Source organism: Bos mutus, chromosome 14 (genome assembly GCF_027580195.1).
Source record: "Bos mutus isolate GX-2022 chromosome 14, NWIPB_WYAK_1.1, whole genome shotgun sequence".
Classification (NCBI taxonomy): Eukaryota; Metazoa; Chordata; class Mammalia; order Artiodactyla; family Bovidae; genus Bos; species Bos mutus.
Genome location: NC_091630.1, coordinates 25,781,114 through 25,799,059, shown reverse-complemented (window position 1 = coordinate 25,799,059; position 17,946 = coordinate 25,781,114). Strand labels below are relative to the sequence as shown.

Here is a 17,946-nt window from a genome sequence, read left to right as displayed (position 1 = left end):
GACTTCTTTGGAGAAGTGTTTATTTAGACCTTCATGTCCTTTTTCAGTTGGGTTGCTTGCTTTGTTGTTGTTGAGTTATATGAGCTGTTGTATTTTTTTTTTTTGTTTTGTCACATTGGGTGGCATGTAGGATCTTAATTCCCCAACCAGAGTTCAAACCTGTTCCTCCTGCAGTAGAAGTGAGAAGTCCTGAGCACTGGACCACCAGGGAATTCCCTTATGAGCTGTTTGTATTTTGGGAAATTAAGCCTTTGTTGGTCGTATCATTTGTATATATATTTTCCAGTCAGTGGATTATCTTTTCATTTTGCTTATGGTTTCTTTTGCTGTACAAAAGCTTATAAATTTGACTAGGTCCTCTTTGCTTATTTCTGTTTTTATTTCTATTGCCTTCAGGTAACCTCTCCTTAATCTGAATTCTAAAATTCTCTTTTCTGGATTAATACAAACATTAATTCATGCTTTATCTAGTAACTCAGTCTAAAAGTTCATGGTCTAAATGATGACTTTGTTTACTTTGCTTTATCTTTATTGTGTAGGGACCAAGAAGTCCTTAATTATAACTGATAATACTAAATGTTCTTAGAACTTCTTGACCAGTTAATCCAAATGTCATTATGCTGAGCACCTCCACCCCTCTTTCCAGGGACTTCTGGGAATGTCTGGAGACATTTTCGGTTGTCACAATTAGAGAGATGCTGCTGGCATCTAAAGAGAGGCCAGGAATGCAGCTGTACATCCTACAGTGCATCAGATACTATCCTCCCTTCCCCCTAAAAGAATCACCCAACCCAAAATGTCAGTAGTGCTGCGGGTGAGAAACTCTGTGCCTAGGGAGGACCTGTTCGGGAAATCCTGAGCTCTCTTATCACATTGCATCATTCTCTCCTATCCTTCCATGCCCAGCCCGAGGAGGGTGGTAGAGAGCTGATAGGTTATTTTTTATTCGTGACTTCCTCTTAGCTAGAAGTAGACTTATTGTTGACTTTACTAAGTGAAGACCTTTGTGTCATTAAAAATGTTTAAAAATAAAGTCCTCTAGTAAAATTGAATATTACCATCATGGAAAATCTTTTCTATCAATATATTCACTTGAGGAGGAGTTCAGGATTTTACCATGTTGCACCTTGAGTTCTTATGATACATCACTGAACCAAATTTTTAGAGTGATTGGCTCTATGTTTTTATTTGTGATTTGAGAAAGTGTTACCAGATATTTCTTTTTATAAAAGCAGCAAGTACTACAATGTACTTGCTATACATACATACTATACATGTACATACTATGCTGCGGCTACTGCTGAGTCGCTTCAGCCGTGTCCGACTCTGTGCGACCCCACCGACGGCAGCCCACGAAGCTCCTCTGTCCCTGGAATTCTCCAGGCAAGAATACTGGAGTGGGTTGCCGTTTCCTTCTCAAATGCATGAAAGTGAAAAGTGAAAGTGAAGTCGCTCAGTGGTGCCCAACTCTTAGCGACCCCATGGACTGCAGCCTACCAGGCTCCTCTGTCCATGGGATTTTCCAGGCAAGAGTACTGGAGTGGGGTGCCATTGCCTTCTCCATATACTTTATAATATAAAGTGTGTAACAGAGTTCTTCACTGTGGTCTACAGCAAGTATTAAGTGAGGTGTTTTTTAAAAATCTTTTTATGTTAAAATTTTGTAAATGTTTTTATTATTATAATATGCTCATATCCCCTCCCCATTAAACTTTCAAGTAAAATTATGCTCCTAAAGACATGCAACAGTATTCATTCTTGCAGTAAACATAAGGAAATGGTTTCAGTCTTGAAAATGTGCAAAAGGCGGGCAACTCTGCCACCTGTCATTTGTCCCTTGTGTCTTTGTCACTAATTTGTTTTTTACTAGGCTGCCAGCATCTCAAGTTATGCTACTTCTAGAAAAGTTAAATTGGGTTTTTTGACCCTTTGGTATGAACTGTATATTGATAGAATGTGTAGCACAGATAGCCTGTAAGTTAAGCATGCTTTGTTAGTCTTCGAAATTTGCCAAATCACTGTTCTTATGAAAAATACTAACATTGTGGAGGGGGGCAAAATTAATCTATAGGATTAATTTGTGCTTGTTTGTATCGTCTGTTTATTTCCTTCTCTATTCTAATATATTATCAATTAGAAATGTGTCCTCAAGAGAGCAAATAGCATTTTCAGTAGGTTACCACCTAAATAGATCTCACTGATGTCACTATAAGAATAGTCAGAATGTTCTGGTTTTATTACCTGAAAAACTGAGATCATGTGGTGAATCAGAACATATGATTTTTAATTAGGGCTTAAGAAATCTCAAAAGTGAAATTTTAAACTTTAGTTTTCCTTGAGTTCCTATTCCTTATGTTCAAAACATGTAATGTTCTGTTTATTTCTGCTGCTGCTAAGTCGCTTCAGTTGTGTCCGACTCTGTGCGACCCCAGAGACGGCAGCCCACCAGGCTCTCCGTCCCTGGGATTCTCCAGGCAAGAACACTGGAGTGGGTTGCCATTTCCTTCTCCAGTTTATTTCTGGAAGTCTTATTTTTAGTGTTAAATATTAAAGTAATTGTGTGGCTTTATGTGAGTAATAAGGTAGAAGTTGAATATGCTTGTTTTCTGTGGTCTGTGAAAGACAGTAATTTTTAAATTTTTTTATTAAGGGATGGTCGGATGCTGTTTGACTACCTGGCAGACAAGCATGGTGTAAGTGGTCTTTTAAAAAACTGTTTAGTTGTCATATTGTAATAAAGGTACAATGCTGAATAAATAATAAAGAACAATGCTTAATAGTTAGATTCATGGCTTGAAAAGGATGTAATTTCCCAATTAATGTGTTAGACATAAGACCAGGTATGTTTTTGGAGCTTTAAAAATTAGTCTTGATTGGAAAATAATACGCTTGTAATTACCTTTAGATAACATGTTAGCTTTTTGTATTTCTGACAAGCAGGTAAAACAGAACTAAATATGAATTAAAATGCCTTGAAGAATAGCAATAAGTAACACTTTGGCTACCTTGTGGAATGTAGTAGCCCTTGATGTTACCAAGACCTTTATAAATCTCAGATAAAGGAATGTTGTTATAGGCTTACATAGTCATCTTCCAGTCTCCTTCCCTTGCATTAACTCAAAGTGTGTGTATAATCATTTGCATATAATTAATTATTTAGCTTGCATTCAAGTTTTGTCTTTTATTTAACACATAATTATTGTAACAGGAGGCATGTTGACTACTGTGCATGATTACTTTTTCTAGTTTCTATGTAAAATGTTTTGATATATTTGTTAATGTTCTAGTTTGGAGCCTTTCTCTTAGATTTCTTCTCTTTCACTAGGTTTGAATCATAAACTCTAAAAATGGGTGTAATTTGGGGGCCAGTTTTTGCAGAGAACTGAAATTTACTGTACACATTATTTATACAGAATCAGAAAATCTTAACAGGGATGCATGTGCTAGATAGTTGTCTAAGCTCCTTTACCAGCTAAGGGATTCACACGTCAGACCTTCAGCTATAGTTCAAGTTTGTATCACAACAGTGAAGATGTTACAATTCATAACTCAAGGCCAGAGCTGTGAATGTGAAATTCAGTAATTCCTAATATATATTTTAAGGGTCATGTGGTTTTCTGATATTGGGCTGGGGGAGGGATCAATTTTTGAAAGAATTGCTATCTGGGGACATTTGAAAGAGTAAATGGTTTGAATCTTAAAACTCAAAATTAAGAAGCATAACCTAAGCTTTTTTCTTTTTGTAGTTCAGGCAGGAATATTTAGATACACTGTACAGGTATGCAAAATTCCAGTATGAATGTGGAAATTACTCTGGAGCAGCAGAATATCTTTACTTCTTTAGAGTGTTGGTAAGTAATCTTTTCTTTTCCCTCTCTTTTGTAGGTTGCCTTGGTTCTTCAAAACAGGTCTATAGATTTGGGTCTGTCCATTAAGTTTTCAGCCATCATTGGCAAAAGAAAAAATAAACTTTCAACAAAAGCCAGAGAGAAACAGGAAACCTTATGTCAGGGCCTCAAAGTTTGGAGGGAGATTTAGCTTGTCCTTGAAATCCAAAAGTAGGAACCACTAATTTGTCATTTTATATATAGATGTATGATTTTAGCATTTGTAGAGTTCTATCATGTAATAGATTTGTTATAATAATACTGCCCGGCACAGTGAATGGCACATTGTAGGTGGCATATTACTTAATTTTTAGTGAGTAAATCTATTATTGCTAATTTTAGTTCAACGTTTTATGCTGCACGTATTCCTTGAACTTGTTCTAAACAGCTGTGGAATTCTAATGACATTTTAAAAAGATTTTATGCCTTAATAGTAACTTTTTCTACTTACTTCCCCCCCTCAGGTATGAGACCATAAATTTCAATTTTTTTTCCCCATTTTGTAGGGAGTAGATGAGTTTAAATGGTATTGCTAGATAATAGCAATTTTGTCTTATCTGACAAGTTCTAGTTTCATTGCTTTTGTCAGGTAAAGAGAGTTGTGTGAAGCTAAAGGAAAAATCAGGCTTCACACTGACAGATTTCTTTCTCATTCTGTCTTCTGTTTAGGTAATTATATTAATAAATGCCTTCTAAAATCTCCAAAATTCTTGTTTTAACTAGCCTCTCATTTGAGAAATTATAATTCGTTACTTTGGTTTAGTAAGAAATTGCTTACATCTCTGATAACTCTAGTTAATCCTAGAAGTTGGGAAATTACCTCTTAAGACAGGGACTTTTTGTGTTCTAACCTTGGAACAGTCCCTTCTTTCTGTCTCTGTTTTCTGGTACCTTTTTCTTTTAGCCCCACATGTCACAAAGAAAACATTCAATGGCTCCTATCTTTGGTTGTTTTCTAGGAAATTAAATTTTCCTTTTTTTGTAAGGGAAGGAAGAGTTTGGTGTTATTAAATAAATTTTATACTTTAAAAAAATACTTAGACAACTTTGTTTTTTAAAAGTACCATCCTTTCAAAGAAATAGATTTCACTTTATTTCTGAGTTTGATTTGGAGAAAAAAAATTTTTTTTTCTTTTACTCCTATTTGTAAATGAATTCTTAATTTGCAGTTTAGCTGTGGTTAGCTTGCAAGTGCATTGAAGGTAATGGATGATGCTAAATTTGTAGTGGCTTATCAGAAAATTCCATCAGTTTTACTTTTAATATTATGAAGGATTTAAGAGAGCAAAAGTTGATTACTTTGGAAATGTAAACAGCTTAGAAGAGGATTGTAAAATCAGAAGCCTGCTATGATTACAGGTACATGAAAAGAGTTGGTTATTCATATCATTTGTTAATGCTGGGAGTGAATTTTGAGAATGAAGATTTAGTGTCATGTTAGAGTTCTAGCACAGTAAATTTATTGTTGCTGCTCAGTGAGTGAATGTGCCATTTTGCTAAGACATGGAAACTTAAGGTACCTGCTGGAAATCCAGATATTGAAACTCTTCTAGCATATCCACCCTTGAAAGCAGGTTGGTATGAAGAGCCAACTGTAATGACATGGACTTGAGCCAGAGTAGTATGCATGAACCTTTTGGGAATTAAAAAACTTGCTGCACTGCTACAAAAAGCTTTTTATCCTAACATGTATTACATATTTTAGTTTTAATAGTATTATTATGTTTATGTAGTATGGTTTAGTCTGAAAATTTCTGCATGTGCTTCATGTATGGGGCCTCCCTGGTGGCTCAGATAGATGGTGTATACTTTAAAAGTTTGCAGAGTTTTTATATTTACTTTTGTAAAATATGAAGATCTCACTTGGTTTCCTGTCTTTAAAAAATTCTGGATTGATCTTAAGCTTTTGCATCACCTGGCAAATCTTATGATAGAACTCAGATGACATTCCAGTGGTTGAATACCATGGTCCAGATACAAAATTAATGTTTTATGTTAAGAATCAAAATACAGTGATTGGACAGTACTCAGAAATTAGGTGCAATTCACTTTAAACTTTTTATCCCATCTTGTGCCACAGAAAAATTGAGTCACATGGAGTTGGTTATTTCATGTTGGCATATTGATAAAGGCTAACCAAGCTGAGTTTTAAGCTGGTTTATTTTACTTTTGATATAGATAGGCACAATTATAAAATCTGTGTATTTGAGATCTTCTTAATAGCAAAGATAAAAATCCTATATTAAATTTGGGATAAATAATATCAAGTGTTTTTGCTTATTGGTTATTTAATTTTATTTTTTTGCAAAGGACCTGTTTTCATTTCTCAATTCTTTCCTAGTAGTTGATTAGTCTTTTAAATCTATGGTTAGGGAAACATAAGCTATGAAAGAACCATTGTAACTATGATCTGAGATTAGAATTTGACTCTCTGAGTGACCTATTGTAGGTTAGTGTTGTATAAATTAAAGCTGTGTGACCCTAGAATCTACTTTTATTTTTAAAAGATTTGGTGGCTTTTAGAAAATACCAACTAGTACTTAAATGCACCCTCATTGACTGCGAAACTTCTTTGAATAATACTGTAAGAAATTCATTAATTTAAATTGAAATGGTGCAATAAATTTGGTAAAAATTTTGGAAATTTTTTTGTTTTGAAAGTTATTATCACTGTATTTTAATTATTTTGTTAGAATTTGCCCTCACTGTGGTCTTTGGTCTGGCTTCGAAATATAACCCCTGCCCTCATCCAACAGCTATTTGAAATAAAAGTAATTTTAAGATGCTGGGACTGTTGGTGATCATATTTGTGTATGTGATTCACTTAGAATTTAAAATTTCCTACTCTTCAGTACTTGTCATTCAATTTAAAGGTACTTTTCCTTGACTCAAGAAAATGTGAGTAATGTTGAGTTGCTGCTGCTGCTAAGTCACTTCAGTTGTGTCCGACTCTGTGCGACCCCATAGACGGCAGCTCACCAGGCTCCCCCGTCCCTGGGATTCTCCAGGCAAGAACACTGGAGTGGGTTCCCATTTCCTTGAGTTGTTGGATTTTAAAATCTTTTCTTTTTTTTTTTTAGTGTATTTATTTATTTTGAGTTTTAGAATCTTGACTGAAGATTTGGATCAGATGTGCTCTGCTTGATAATGTCACTGTAAAAGATGTGTATTTCATACATCGTTCATCCCATTTTAACATCTAAAATTGGGATGTGTCCTAAATTGACCTAAAATAATTAATACACCTTAAAATTGATGACATCTTAAATTTCAGTGAAATATTAGTACTTAGATTTCTTTGTAAGGATCAAACATCTTCTCCTTTGTAATCTGAACAATAGTTTTATGATATTTGTGTCAGGTTTTTAATTTTAGTAAGTTTTAACATGCACATACCTGTGCAGCCAGCACCAAATCAAGATAAAGAATATTTTACCCCAGAAAGACCCCTTGTTTCCATTTGCAGTCATACCTCATCTCTTGTTCGTCTACTGATTGGTTTCCATCCCTATTAGAGTGGCCTTGTAGAATTTCATTTTAAGAGGAATGATATTTTTAAGCTTGTGCCTGGCATATTTTGGCTAGCAAGTTTTTGAGATGTGTTTGTGTTGTTGTATGTATCAGAAGTTTGATTCTTTACGTTCTAGGAATATACTAGTTTTTCTGTTCATTCATTAATAAACATTTGGATTAGTTCTGGGTTTTGTCTGTTTCAAATAAAGATAATGAATATTCATATACAAGTTTTTTGTGGACATAAATTGTAACAATAATAAGAACCAGTGGTTTCATTATGTTTCCAATTTTAATTTGCAAATTCAGTCTCTGCTATTTGCCTGTTCTAAGAGTTTGCCTGTTTTAAGAGTTTGTTATATATTTTTCAGTATATTTGAATTAGTTATTGCCGTCAAAGGAAGAATCTTAGTATAGGCTGAGTCTGAATTAGGTGTGGTCTTAATCCTCATAGTTAAGGCAGCCTATAGTACTCTGTATCGTCATTTCTAGTCTCATTATTGTTTTGGTAATGACTCATATTTTCTGAGTTTGTATTATGTGTCAGATGATGATGTAATCATCTTTACATATATTATGTCATCTAACTCATACAACAGTTGAGGTGGGTTCTGATAGTATCTTTATCCTATAAATGAGGAAGCTAAAGCACAGATGGCTCAGCTGTTTATAGTGGTAGAGCCAAAATTCTTAGTTTTTGGATTTCCAGTCCTGCCCATATAATTTTATTTAACTTGTAATTATGATATGTACTAATGGTACTTTACAATTAATACCACCATGTAAATGCTTCAGTGAAAAAGGTATTCTGCCTCCAATACACTCACTTGCTTCTGCTGCTTTAGCACAGTTCAGAGTCATTATATAATCCACTTTTCTTTGCCTTGCTTTTTGAGAGTCCGGCTTTACTTGTTTTTGTTGGTAGCCTAGTCCTTATAGGTGTTTGGGTTTATGATACTCTTCCACCAATGGCAAGAGGAGATAGCATGGCCCTCATTTCTCTTTTTTTGTAGGTTAAAATTGCAGTGTGAAATTTATAGCTTTTATGAATAGAGGTATAATTTTCAACAAGTTATGCTCTCCATGCATCATTTCTGCCCTCATTTTTAATGAAGATAAAAAGTTTTTATTTACCTTTCATGGTATTAGGATTGTATAAGAAAATGAACTTTTGTTGCTCATTGCATATTCCTTTGATAATTATTAATGTTATTAGCCAATACACTTGCTTTTCTTTTTGTGACTTTTTCCACTTGTATCGTAATTCAGAAAGTTTTTTGTTCTGAAAATTTTTTTTAAATTGTAAATGAGATCCACAAGTCTTCATTTCCACATCTTTACTCCAAATTTTTAGTAACAAATTGCTTCTGAATCTTAAATCTTGGCAAAGATTTAGGGCTCTAAAATTCGATTAATTGTGTATGTGCTGTGTACTTAGTCACTCAGTCGTGTCCAACTCTTTGCAACTCCATGGACTATAGCCCACCAGACTCCTCTGTCCATTGGGATTCTCTAGGCAAGAATACTGGAGTGGGTTGCCATGCCTTCTCCATGGGATCTTCCCAGCCCAGGGATCAAACCCAGGTCTCCTGGATTGCAGGCAGATTCTTTACCATCTGAACCACCAGGGAAACCCTGATTAAAATTATCTGAAATGGATTATGCTAAAACACTGGTGCTGTATCCTAGTTTTAGGTTACTCTTTATTTTCTGATCTAGACTGAATATCAAAGACCTGAGTATTTTTAGTAAATTAAGTTAAATGAAAGCTGTTTGAGTCAGCTTAACCAGTGTGATCCAAATAAAGGGCAGTTTTGGGAAGAGAGCTTTAGATTTTTTAGTAGGCTGGGTGGATATGTAGGGTTTAACATTATCTATTCCTCCAGAGTATTCAGAATATAATTAATTATGATGGCTTCAACAGGTTCCAGCAACGGATAGAAATGCTTTGAGTTCACTCTGGGGAAAACTGGCCTCTGAGATCTTAATGCAGAATTGGGATGCAGCCATGGAAGACCTGACACGGCTAAAAGAGACCATAGATAATAATGTGAGTTACACCTTTTTAAGGTGATTCTCTGAAGTTTCTATGTATCCTTCATACTTCTTAATAGGAAAAGCACTGTGTACTTTTAAAAGGAAGGAAGAATGGGAGGGAGGAAGACTAAACTAAAATGTTGACCTGACTTAAAAATCACAGTGGGTTAGTGGGTTGATTAATTTTACTGAATCTCCTTGAAGGAAGTTGTCAAACTTCTTTTGGCTCTTAGAGAAAATAACTCCGCTTTCATTTTTGTTAGAGCTGTAATGCCTCTTTTACCTGTTTCAGTGGAAGAGACATAATACTCTTAGTGCTACCCTTTATTGAAAGTCCTATGCAGAAGACATTTTTCATCTCCTATTAGTGTCTAATAAAACCTCTTTTAATGGAGTATTTAATTTAGTGCTTGCTTTTAAAAATGTTTTCTGAAATGAGTGTAACTTAGAGGCTCTGTAAAAATGGCTTAGTGGACATTGTTGAATTTGTCTCTGAGAACAGGGAAATTTTGAATGTCAAGGGTCATGTAGAGAGCAGAGTAGTATAGGAGATTGGACTTTGATCGTAAGAATCACAGTGTGCATGCTTTAGAAGGTTCTCATTTTAAAATTCCTGTATTAGCAATAATTTATTCCCTTTCCTCTTTCTCATATATTAATATTTCCTTTGTATACATTTTTTAATCCTTTAGTCTGTGAGTTCTCCACTTCAGTCTCTTCAGCAGCGGACATGGCTTATTCATTGGTCTCTGTTTGTTTTCTTCAATCATCCCAAAGGGCGCGATAACATTATTGATCTCTTCCTTTACCAGCCACAGTAAGTTATTTCACTGTTTTTTTTTTTAAATATTTATTTGTTTATTTATCTGGCCGCACTGTGTCTTTGTTGTGGCCTGCGGGAGCTTTTAGTTGTGGCATGTGGGATCTAGCTTCCCAACCAGGGATTGAACTGGGCCCCCTGCATCGGAGCTGCAGTTTTAGCCACTGGACCACCAGGGAAGTCCCCACTGTATAATTTTCACTTTAATTATATGAAATCAAACGGGATTTTTAAAATTTAAAATGTACTTCTAACATTTAAATTTGTTTTCACATTTTTTTTCCCTTCTTCATGTGGTAGATGTGCTTGTTCATGGAAAAAGCTTACATATAACTCTTAAGTAAATTATTTGATAAAAGTATATTCTGAGCCCTAAAGTGCTCTTTAAGTGTGGTCCCTGGGCCACCAGCATCAGTATTTTGCAGAATGTTATGCCTTATCCTAGAAGAACTGAATAGAATCTTCTGTGTAACAAAAATCCAGGTAATTCATACTTGCATGAAAGCTTCAGAATTAGAAGACTTTAGGCTGTATTATTTGGAAGGAAGATAATACATCCCAGGAATCCCTATTATATCATCTTTGCTCTATCATCCAGCTTTTGGTAACAAGAAATACACTGCTTTGTGAACTATACTATTCTATCATTAGGTAGAAGTCATTTTTAAAATTTATTCTTTATGCCTCTGAATCTTCTACCTGTTATTTCTTATTATTTTGGTTGGAGCAACAGAAAACAGGACTTACTTTATGAAAATATTTCAGATACCTGAAGATAATTTTCCTTATTTTTCTTTCCTTCAAGCTAAATATCTCTGATTTTATCAAGTAATGTAGTTTGTTACGTTCTTTTATTATGGCTGCCGTTCTTAGATAACCACCAGTTTATCCATAGCGTTTTCAAAATCTGGATGTTTAAAATTGAAAGCTTATTCTAGAATATCTAAGCTTTATAGAAAACAGTGGCAATATTAGCTTCAGTGACCAGTGCATATGCTTTTATTAATTTAACCCAAGATTTCATTAACTTTTGTTTCTGGGTGTGACTTATTAACTGCATTGTTGGCTAAATCACACATAAATACTTTGAGCCGTATTTCTGTTATTTTTAACCTAAATTAAGATAGAGATCCTAATACATTTCACTTGATTTTTGCTTATTGTTGTCTGTCAAATTAAGATTTTAATTTTTTTCTAAAATGTGTATTTACTTTACAAAAGTATAGTTTAGGAATTGATGGTATAATACCCTTTTAATATAAAATCAGTGAACATTGAATAACCTATATTTTTTGTGTGATTTTCTGAAGTTTTAAAAACAAGGCAGTAGTACTCTAGCAATATTTTTACATAAGTTGATGAAATATAATCATCTAAACTGATCACATTAGTAACCATGTTCTTTAAATGCTCAGTTTATTAAGGTTTTTAACACTGAAATATTTGACTTCTTCAGTTAAGTTGTTAACATGAACATCTGAACTTTAAGAGAAATTATTGGTGGTGATAAAGATGAAAAATATTTGCCAACCAAGAAGTGCCAGTAATTTTTAAATGTAGAAACAGGGAGCCATTTTTAAATGGTATAAATTGTGTTTTCTCCATTAAATGCTAAATATTCCCCTGAATCTGGCAAATAGAAGCACTTTTATCAGAAATCTGCTTGGCTTATTTTCTGTATTAATATTATAACTTAAGTTCAGTATTAGTGTATTTAGTCAGTATTTGCAGGATAGTGAAAGTTGCTCAGTTGTGTCCGACTCTTTGTGACCCCGTAGACTATACAGTCCATGGAATTTTCCAGGCCATAATACTGGAGTGGGTAGACTTTACCTTCTCCAGGGGATCTTCCAAACCCAGGGATCAAACCCAGGTCTCCCTCAGGTGGATTCTTTACCAGCTGAGCCACAAGGGAAGCCCTTGTATCATGATACACTAGTCCAGTTTGTTAAAACTGAACACAGGCAAGGAAGTTTTTGTAACAGGAAATTTTTTTGATCTTTCCTTGAAAAAGCAAAAACTACATGGCATTAAGTGAGGTAGAAGACAGTTTATGATTCCAGCATTAAATTTTAAATGTAAATTACAAGAGATAAAATTTTTTATAACTTACATGGTTTACAGTTATTTATTTTATTAGAGATTATAGCATTCAGATATACCATCTAGGTTCACAATAGTCGGTAAGGCATAAAAGCTTATTTCTATCTGAGCTGCTGTTCCTCCTTAAAGAAACCCTCTTTGTAGGAAATTGAACGTTGCTCAGTCTTGTCTTGCCTAGGACTGTATAGTTCCTAGGGTTCTTTTGCAACCCTAGGAACTATGCAGTCCATGGAGTTCTCCAGGCCAGAATACTGGAGTGAGTAGCCTTTCCCTTCTCCAAGGGATCTTCCCAACCCAGGGATCAAACCCAGGTCTTCTGCATTGCAGGTGGATTCTTTACCAGCTGAAGCACCAGGGAAGCCCCTAAAATTTTATAGTTGCATACTCTTTGCTGGATGCAATAATAGATTGTAATCTGGAAAGTTAAGTTATAGTACATTTGTTGCATTAAGTAAGCTCTTAGAAAAGGTTAAAAAAGGAAAGTCACTGTGTACTCAAGTAAGATCCTACAAGGATGTTATATTTTTTTCTGACTTTTGGTATAGGAAGCCCACAGCTTTATTTGGTAGTATTTTAGGGGTTTATTTGCAAAGAAAAAAGCTAAACCAACTTCAAAAAAACTGACATGCCATCATTTGCTATAAGTGCTAAGAGGACTAAGAACATGAAACATTGACCAGATTGTTCTGACCCTATAGGTTTAATATTTATATAGGAAGTTGTGGAGTACAGAAGATTTCTTTATGAATACTTGGAATCAGGATAGAATATTAATTTATGTGACTAGAATGTTTAATAGCACCATTCATATTAACATATCCATTTCCACAATATTTTTGTCACTAGGTCTATCCAGGATCCAGGTCAGGAACATGTTGTGGTGTGTATGTCACCCTAAATATTTGAGTGGACTTTTCCAAGATTTGCTTTTTTCTATACTTCTCTTTTTATGATTCTATTTCAGATCAACTACCTCTCACTTTGCCCCCATCTTCTTTCTTTCCTGGTCCCCAGTATTGATTTAAATATTTTTTATCAAGTTCTCAAGTCTTCCTAATAACGATAGTTTTCTCTTACTAAATTGATGAGTACTACCTATCTTTAATTTTAAACTATCCATGCATCTTATGAAAAAAGATGTTTTGTGAGAATTTCAAATTCAAAAATTAAGGATATAGTTCTCAGTATTTATGGGGGTTAATCAGACATGCATTCAAATGAGAGGAGATTAAAAATAAAATTGTCATGTAGTATTTTGCCTCCCTTCTGAATAATAAACCTGTAAGATTGTCTTATGAATTTATTAATATCTCTAAAGTCATGAGTGCAAAGTATGAACCTTCCCTAAATGAGCAAATTTGATTCAGACATTAGATACTGTAATAGCTGGCTCTAATCTTGGTACCTAGCAGGTGGGTTATAAGGACAGGTTTTCTTGTATAAAGTCATAGGGATCCCTAGGAATTGGCCTTCCACGCTACTACTTATGGATAGACTCACTCTCCTATAGTTTTTATAGTTTCATGTGTATCCAGAGAGGAATATTATTGAGCTGATTTTAAAAACACATCTTTAAATAAAATAAACAAGAAAAGTAAAAATATTCAAACCCACTGTAAAAATTCTATAATACAGATCAAGGGGAAATAGTATGGATTTGTTCTTGACAACCTTATGGCTTTTATATAATTACAACTATATTTAATTCCTTAGTAGAATCATTTATTATAAATAGTAGAAATATAAAGGTAGTAGTTGAGATAGCAGAAAGTTTTGTTGAAGATAAAAAATCAAACTTATAAAGGAAAACAATGCAAAAAATATTTTTTAAATTTTAAAGTAACATAAAGGTTCATGGTTATAGAAATATAATTAAAATAACAACTTAGAATTAAGACAGTTAATTATGAAGCTGTATTTTGTAAGTAGGCTTAATGCTTTCATTTGTATTTCCATGGGTTCATGTATAAAAAAGAATACCTTATGCCATTAAAAATCTCTGAATACGTTTTTAAAAACTAGAAATTTCATAGCATGTGCTTCCTGGACAAAAATACAGTAAAACTGGGCATTATTAAAAGTTTTATAAATAACTGAATCAAAGAGATTAAGTGTTATAATTATGAAATACCTGCCAAAGCAGCACTCAGAAATTAGTTCATAGCCTAGAATACTTGTTCGACTTTTAAAACCTTGATTAAAAGTACAGAAAAACAGAACAAAGGCAGTGAAAATAAAATTAGCAATGTATTAGTAAATGTCAAACATTTTCATCCTCCCAACTTAGTATTACAGCTTTAAAATTTCTCCAAAATATGGTGCTTATCATCTTCACTTGCCATAGGGTCAGGTTGCCATCATATTTTCTTCCTCATTAGTAATGTCTTAATGACATATTCTCATTTTTGCCTGATTATAACTTTTTCATGTGAGAAAACACCCAGTTGGCTTGACAGATTATTGTTTCATTCGTTTTCCTAGATTGCATATTCTTTAAGTAGAGTAGGTTTTAGGAAGTAGTGTGTAACTTGCATTTATGTCTCTACAGTCAGTATGTCTTTTTCAATTGTCATTGGTATATAGTAGGTATTAATGGAGAAAGTATCATATTTTTCTGGTTTTAATTTCTAATAGCACAGAAATACAATTTAATGTGGTTCATTGAGTATATGTTAAATTGATAGTTTATATAGATTGTGATTTCAGGCTTTTTTCAAGTACAAAAAGTACTGCGATGATTATTTATACTTTTGTCCTTGAAGTGAAAGTTTAGATGCCAGAGCCGGTTGAGTCTCTTATATCATATACATTATCATTTCTGCCATAATTTATTCTGAATCTAAAATGGAGATGATTTACACGTTTGAAAATGTTGAACTTTTAAATGTAATATAATATATAAGATAAGGTATCAAATGTAAGCTGGAACAGTGTTCGTAGGCTATTAGAGATGAGGCTTCCTAACGTAGATGCTATTTAGTAAGAAGAATGCATATGTAATACAATGCTCTCGTTACTCTCCATTTGTAAAAAAAGATTCAAAGTTCAGTTAGCAAAAGAATGTTTGATTTGTTTTCTAAATTAAAAAATGTGTATTTCCTAAGAAATTTCAAGTTTTACTGTTAACAGTCAACTAGATCGTGTCCAGAATTTATCCTCACATACTATCTGCCGTTATTTTTCCAAAACTTCCTAATTGTTCCTGACAAGAAAACTTTTTTATGCAAGTATTTTACTTGCTTCAGCTTAGGATGATCTCTAAAAATCCATCCTCTGCAGTTATAGTAAGTCTAGCCTTTTTAAATTTTTTTAGCCTTTCTGGAAATACCCTTTTCTTCTTTTTGTACCAATTCAAAGCCTGCCTGTTTTTCAAGATCCAGCTCAGGTTTACTTCCTACATAAGGTCCTGTATATTGTGCCTACCTTATACTTGAAGTTTAATTAATGTCTTTCTAAAAAAAACTTACAATTGCCTTATCACCCTAACTAGATTATAAGCATGTTTGAGAGGAGAATTTTATTTGGTGGTTTATTCTGTCTTATCCTTTGATTACTAAACATTCTGACTTATAATTAAAAAATACTGTAAGAACACTTCCATAAAATTAAACAGTCAGAGCAGGGTTGTGCTAGAGAAAGAGTAAACTTTCTTATTTGACCTTCCTGAAATTGCACTTCAGAACACAATAAATACTGAACCTCTGATTTAAAGGAAAAATAGTTTTAAGTTAGATTTCAAAAATGGAGAAAGTATAGGCTCTTTTCTTACATAGTTTATAATCCAAACAAATAACACAAGTAGCTTAAGAACATATTTAACTAAATATAGATGTATTGTGCCAGAGAAGGCGATGGCACCCCACTCTAGTACTCTTGCCTGGAAAACCCATGGATGGAGTAGCCCGGCAGGCTGCAGTCCATGGGGTCGCTCAGAGTCAGACACGACTGAGCGACTTCACTTTCACTTTTCACCTTCATGCATTGGAGAAGGAAATGGCAACCCACTTCGGTGTTCTTGCCTGGAGAATCCCAGGGACGGGGGAGCCTGGTGGGTTCCGTCTGTGGGGTCGCACAGAGTCGGACACGACTGAAGCGACTTGGCATCAGCAGCAGATGTATTGTGCGTGTTAAACAGTATAAATTTATGACACTTACCAGTGAGACCTGGAGAAGTTAGAAGATGAAAATTGATTTGACTTTAAAATTTTTATTGATAAAGAAGAAAGGAGATGAATGATAGAGAAGTATAACAGAAAAGCACAGTGGTTACTGGCAGGCTGTTAAATAGCAATACCTAGTTTTTTTATATTTGAACTAAATCATATGATTACTGATCCTTAGTTTACACTAAGATGACTTGCCCAGAATCACCCTTAATCCTCACTCCCTTCCTTTTTGTACTGATCAATATAGATAACTTGCACCCATACATAGACAGGATCGCTTCTTTCCTAGCAGGTAGGAATTCCCTGCTGTGTTTGGAAGTCTACTGTGGTAATGCTGTATACCAAAAGCTATGGACCGCGAGCTAAAAATTGTGGCCCATTACCTTTTTTCTCATGGCCTGCAATCTGAGAATGACTTTTGCATTTTAAATGGTTAGGAAAAACAGTGAAAAGAATAATATTTTGTGATGTGAAAATTATGAAATTACAGTTTTAATGTCATTGATCTATATTGATCTATCTGATCCGTGCACGTATAGAGATAGATGGATATAGAGAGATACAGAGATGATCTATATCTGCTTTCGGACAGTAACAGCAGAGTAGAATTGTTGTGACGGAAATGGTCATACGTTGTTGCACTTGCCTTGCTTCACTGCTGCTCAGTGCTCTTTGAATCCCAGTGATGCTGCCCTAGTGCCTGGCCCTTTTCAAGTGTCATGTGTATCTACATGGCAGCATTTTATCAGTGCATACTCATCATGTCAAAACAACAGGAGAAAAGTGGATTTCAGATGTGCTTAAATTTTAAGGCACAATACACTGGAAATATTTTGTTTCAAATTAGAAAGCAAAGCTTTGAACTGACATTGTAGATATGCTAAAAGTGTACAGTGTTCATCCATATAACCAGGCCATAAGCATTCATTACAGTATTCCCAACTGATTATAAAGCAGCTCTCAGAAAATTTAGGAAATTTAAAACAATATTGCAGCAGAATTTCCTCACAAAATTAAGGAAAATGAGGCTTCAACCAAAGTAAGTTTCTGAACAGCTCTTTTGTTAACCAAGTAAGGAAAGCCGTTTACTAGTTACGTTCAGTTGCAGCAGCCAAAAAAATATGTCCAGAAAAAAAGAATTGGTTTAAAACTTATAGCCTTCTACTGAGAACTGTTCCTCAGAACTGAAGATATTGGGAGCTCATAAGTAGTCAATTAAGAAATAAAGTATATGATTTTTTAGTGATTTCTTAGATTCTGTTGATAGATGTTTATCATTATGGCTAGTTGTTGATTTGAGGAATCACTGTTGGAATTTGAAGTGTCTGAAGAACATGCCTTTATTATAAATAGTCTGTGGAACAACTACAGTTGAAAATATTTTCAGAGTTAAGAAAACACTAATTTAGTACAACCTGGA

General features: G+C 34.2%; 1 protein-coding gene across 1 annotated transcript in view; it reads left to right on the top strand.

Annotated features, from left to right (window-relative positions):
- Positions 1-17,946, top strand: part of EIF3E (eukaryotic translation initiation factor 3 subunit E) — a 47,682-nt gene that overhangs the window by 8,702 nt on the left and 21,034 nt on the right. Inside the window, exons 4-7 of the mRNA XM_070382180.1 lie at positions 2,651-2,693; positions 3,747-3,851; positions 9,325-9,450; positions 10,130-10,254. Coding sequence (XP_070238281.1) covers positions 2,651-2,693; positions 3,747-3,851; positions 9,325-9,450; positions 10,130-10,254 — 399 coding nt within the window. The remainder of the gene's footprint in view (positions 1-2,650; positions 2,694-3,746; positions 3,852-9,324; positions 9,451-10,129; positions 10,255-17,946) is intronic.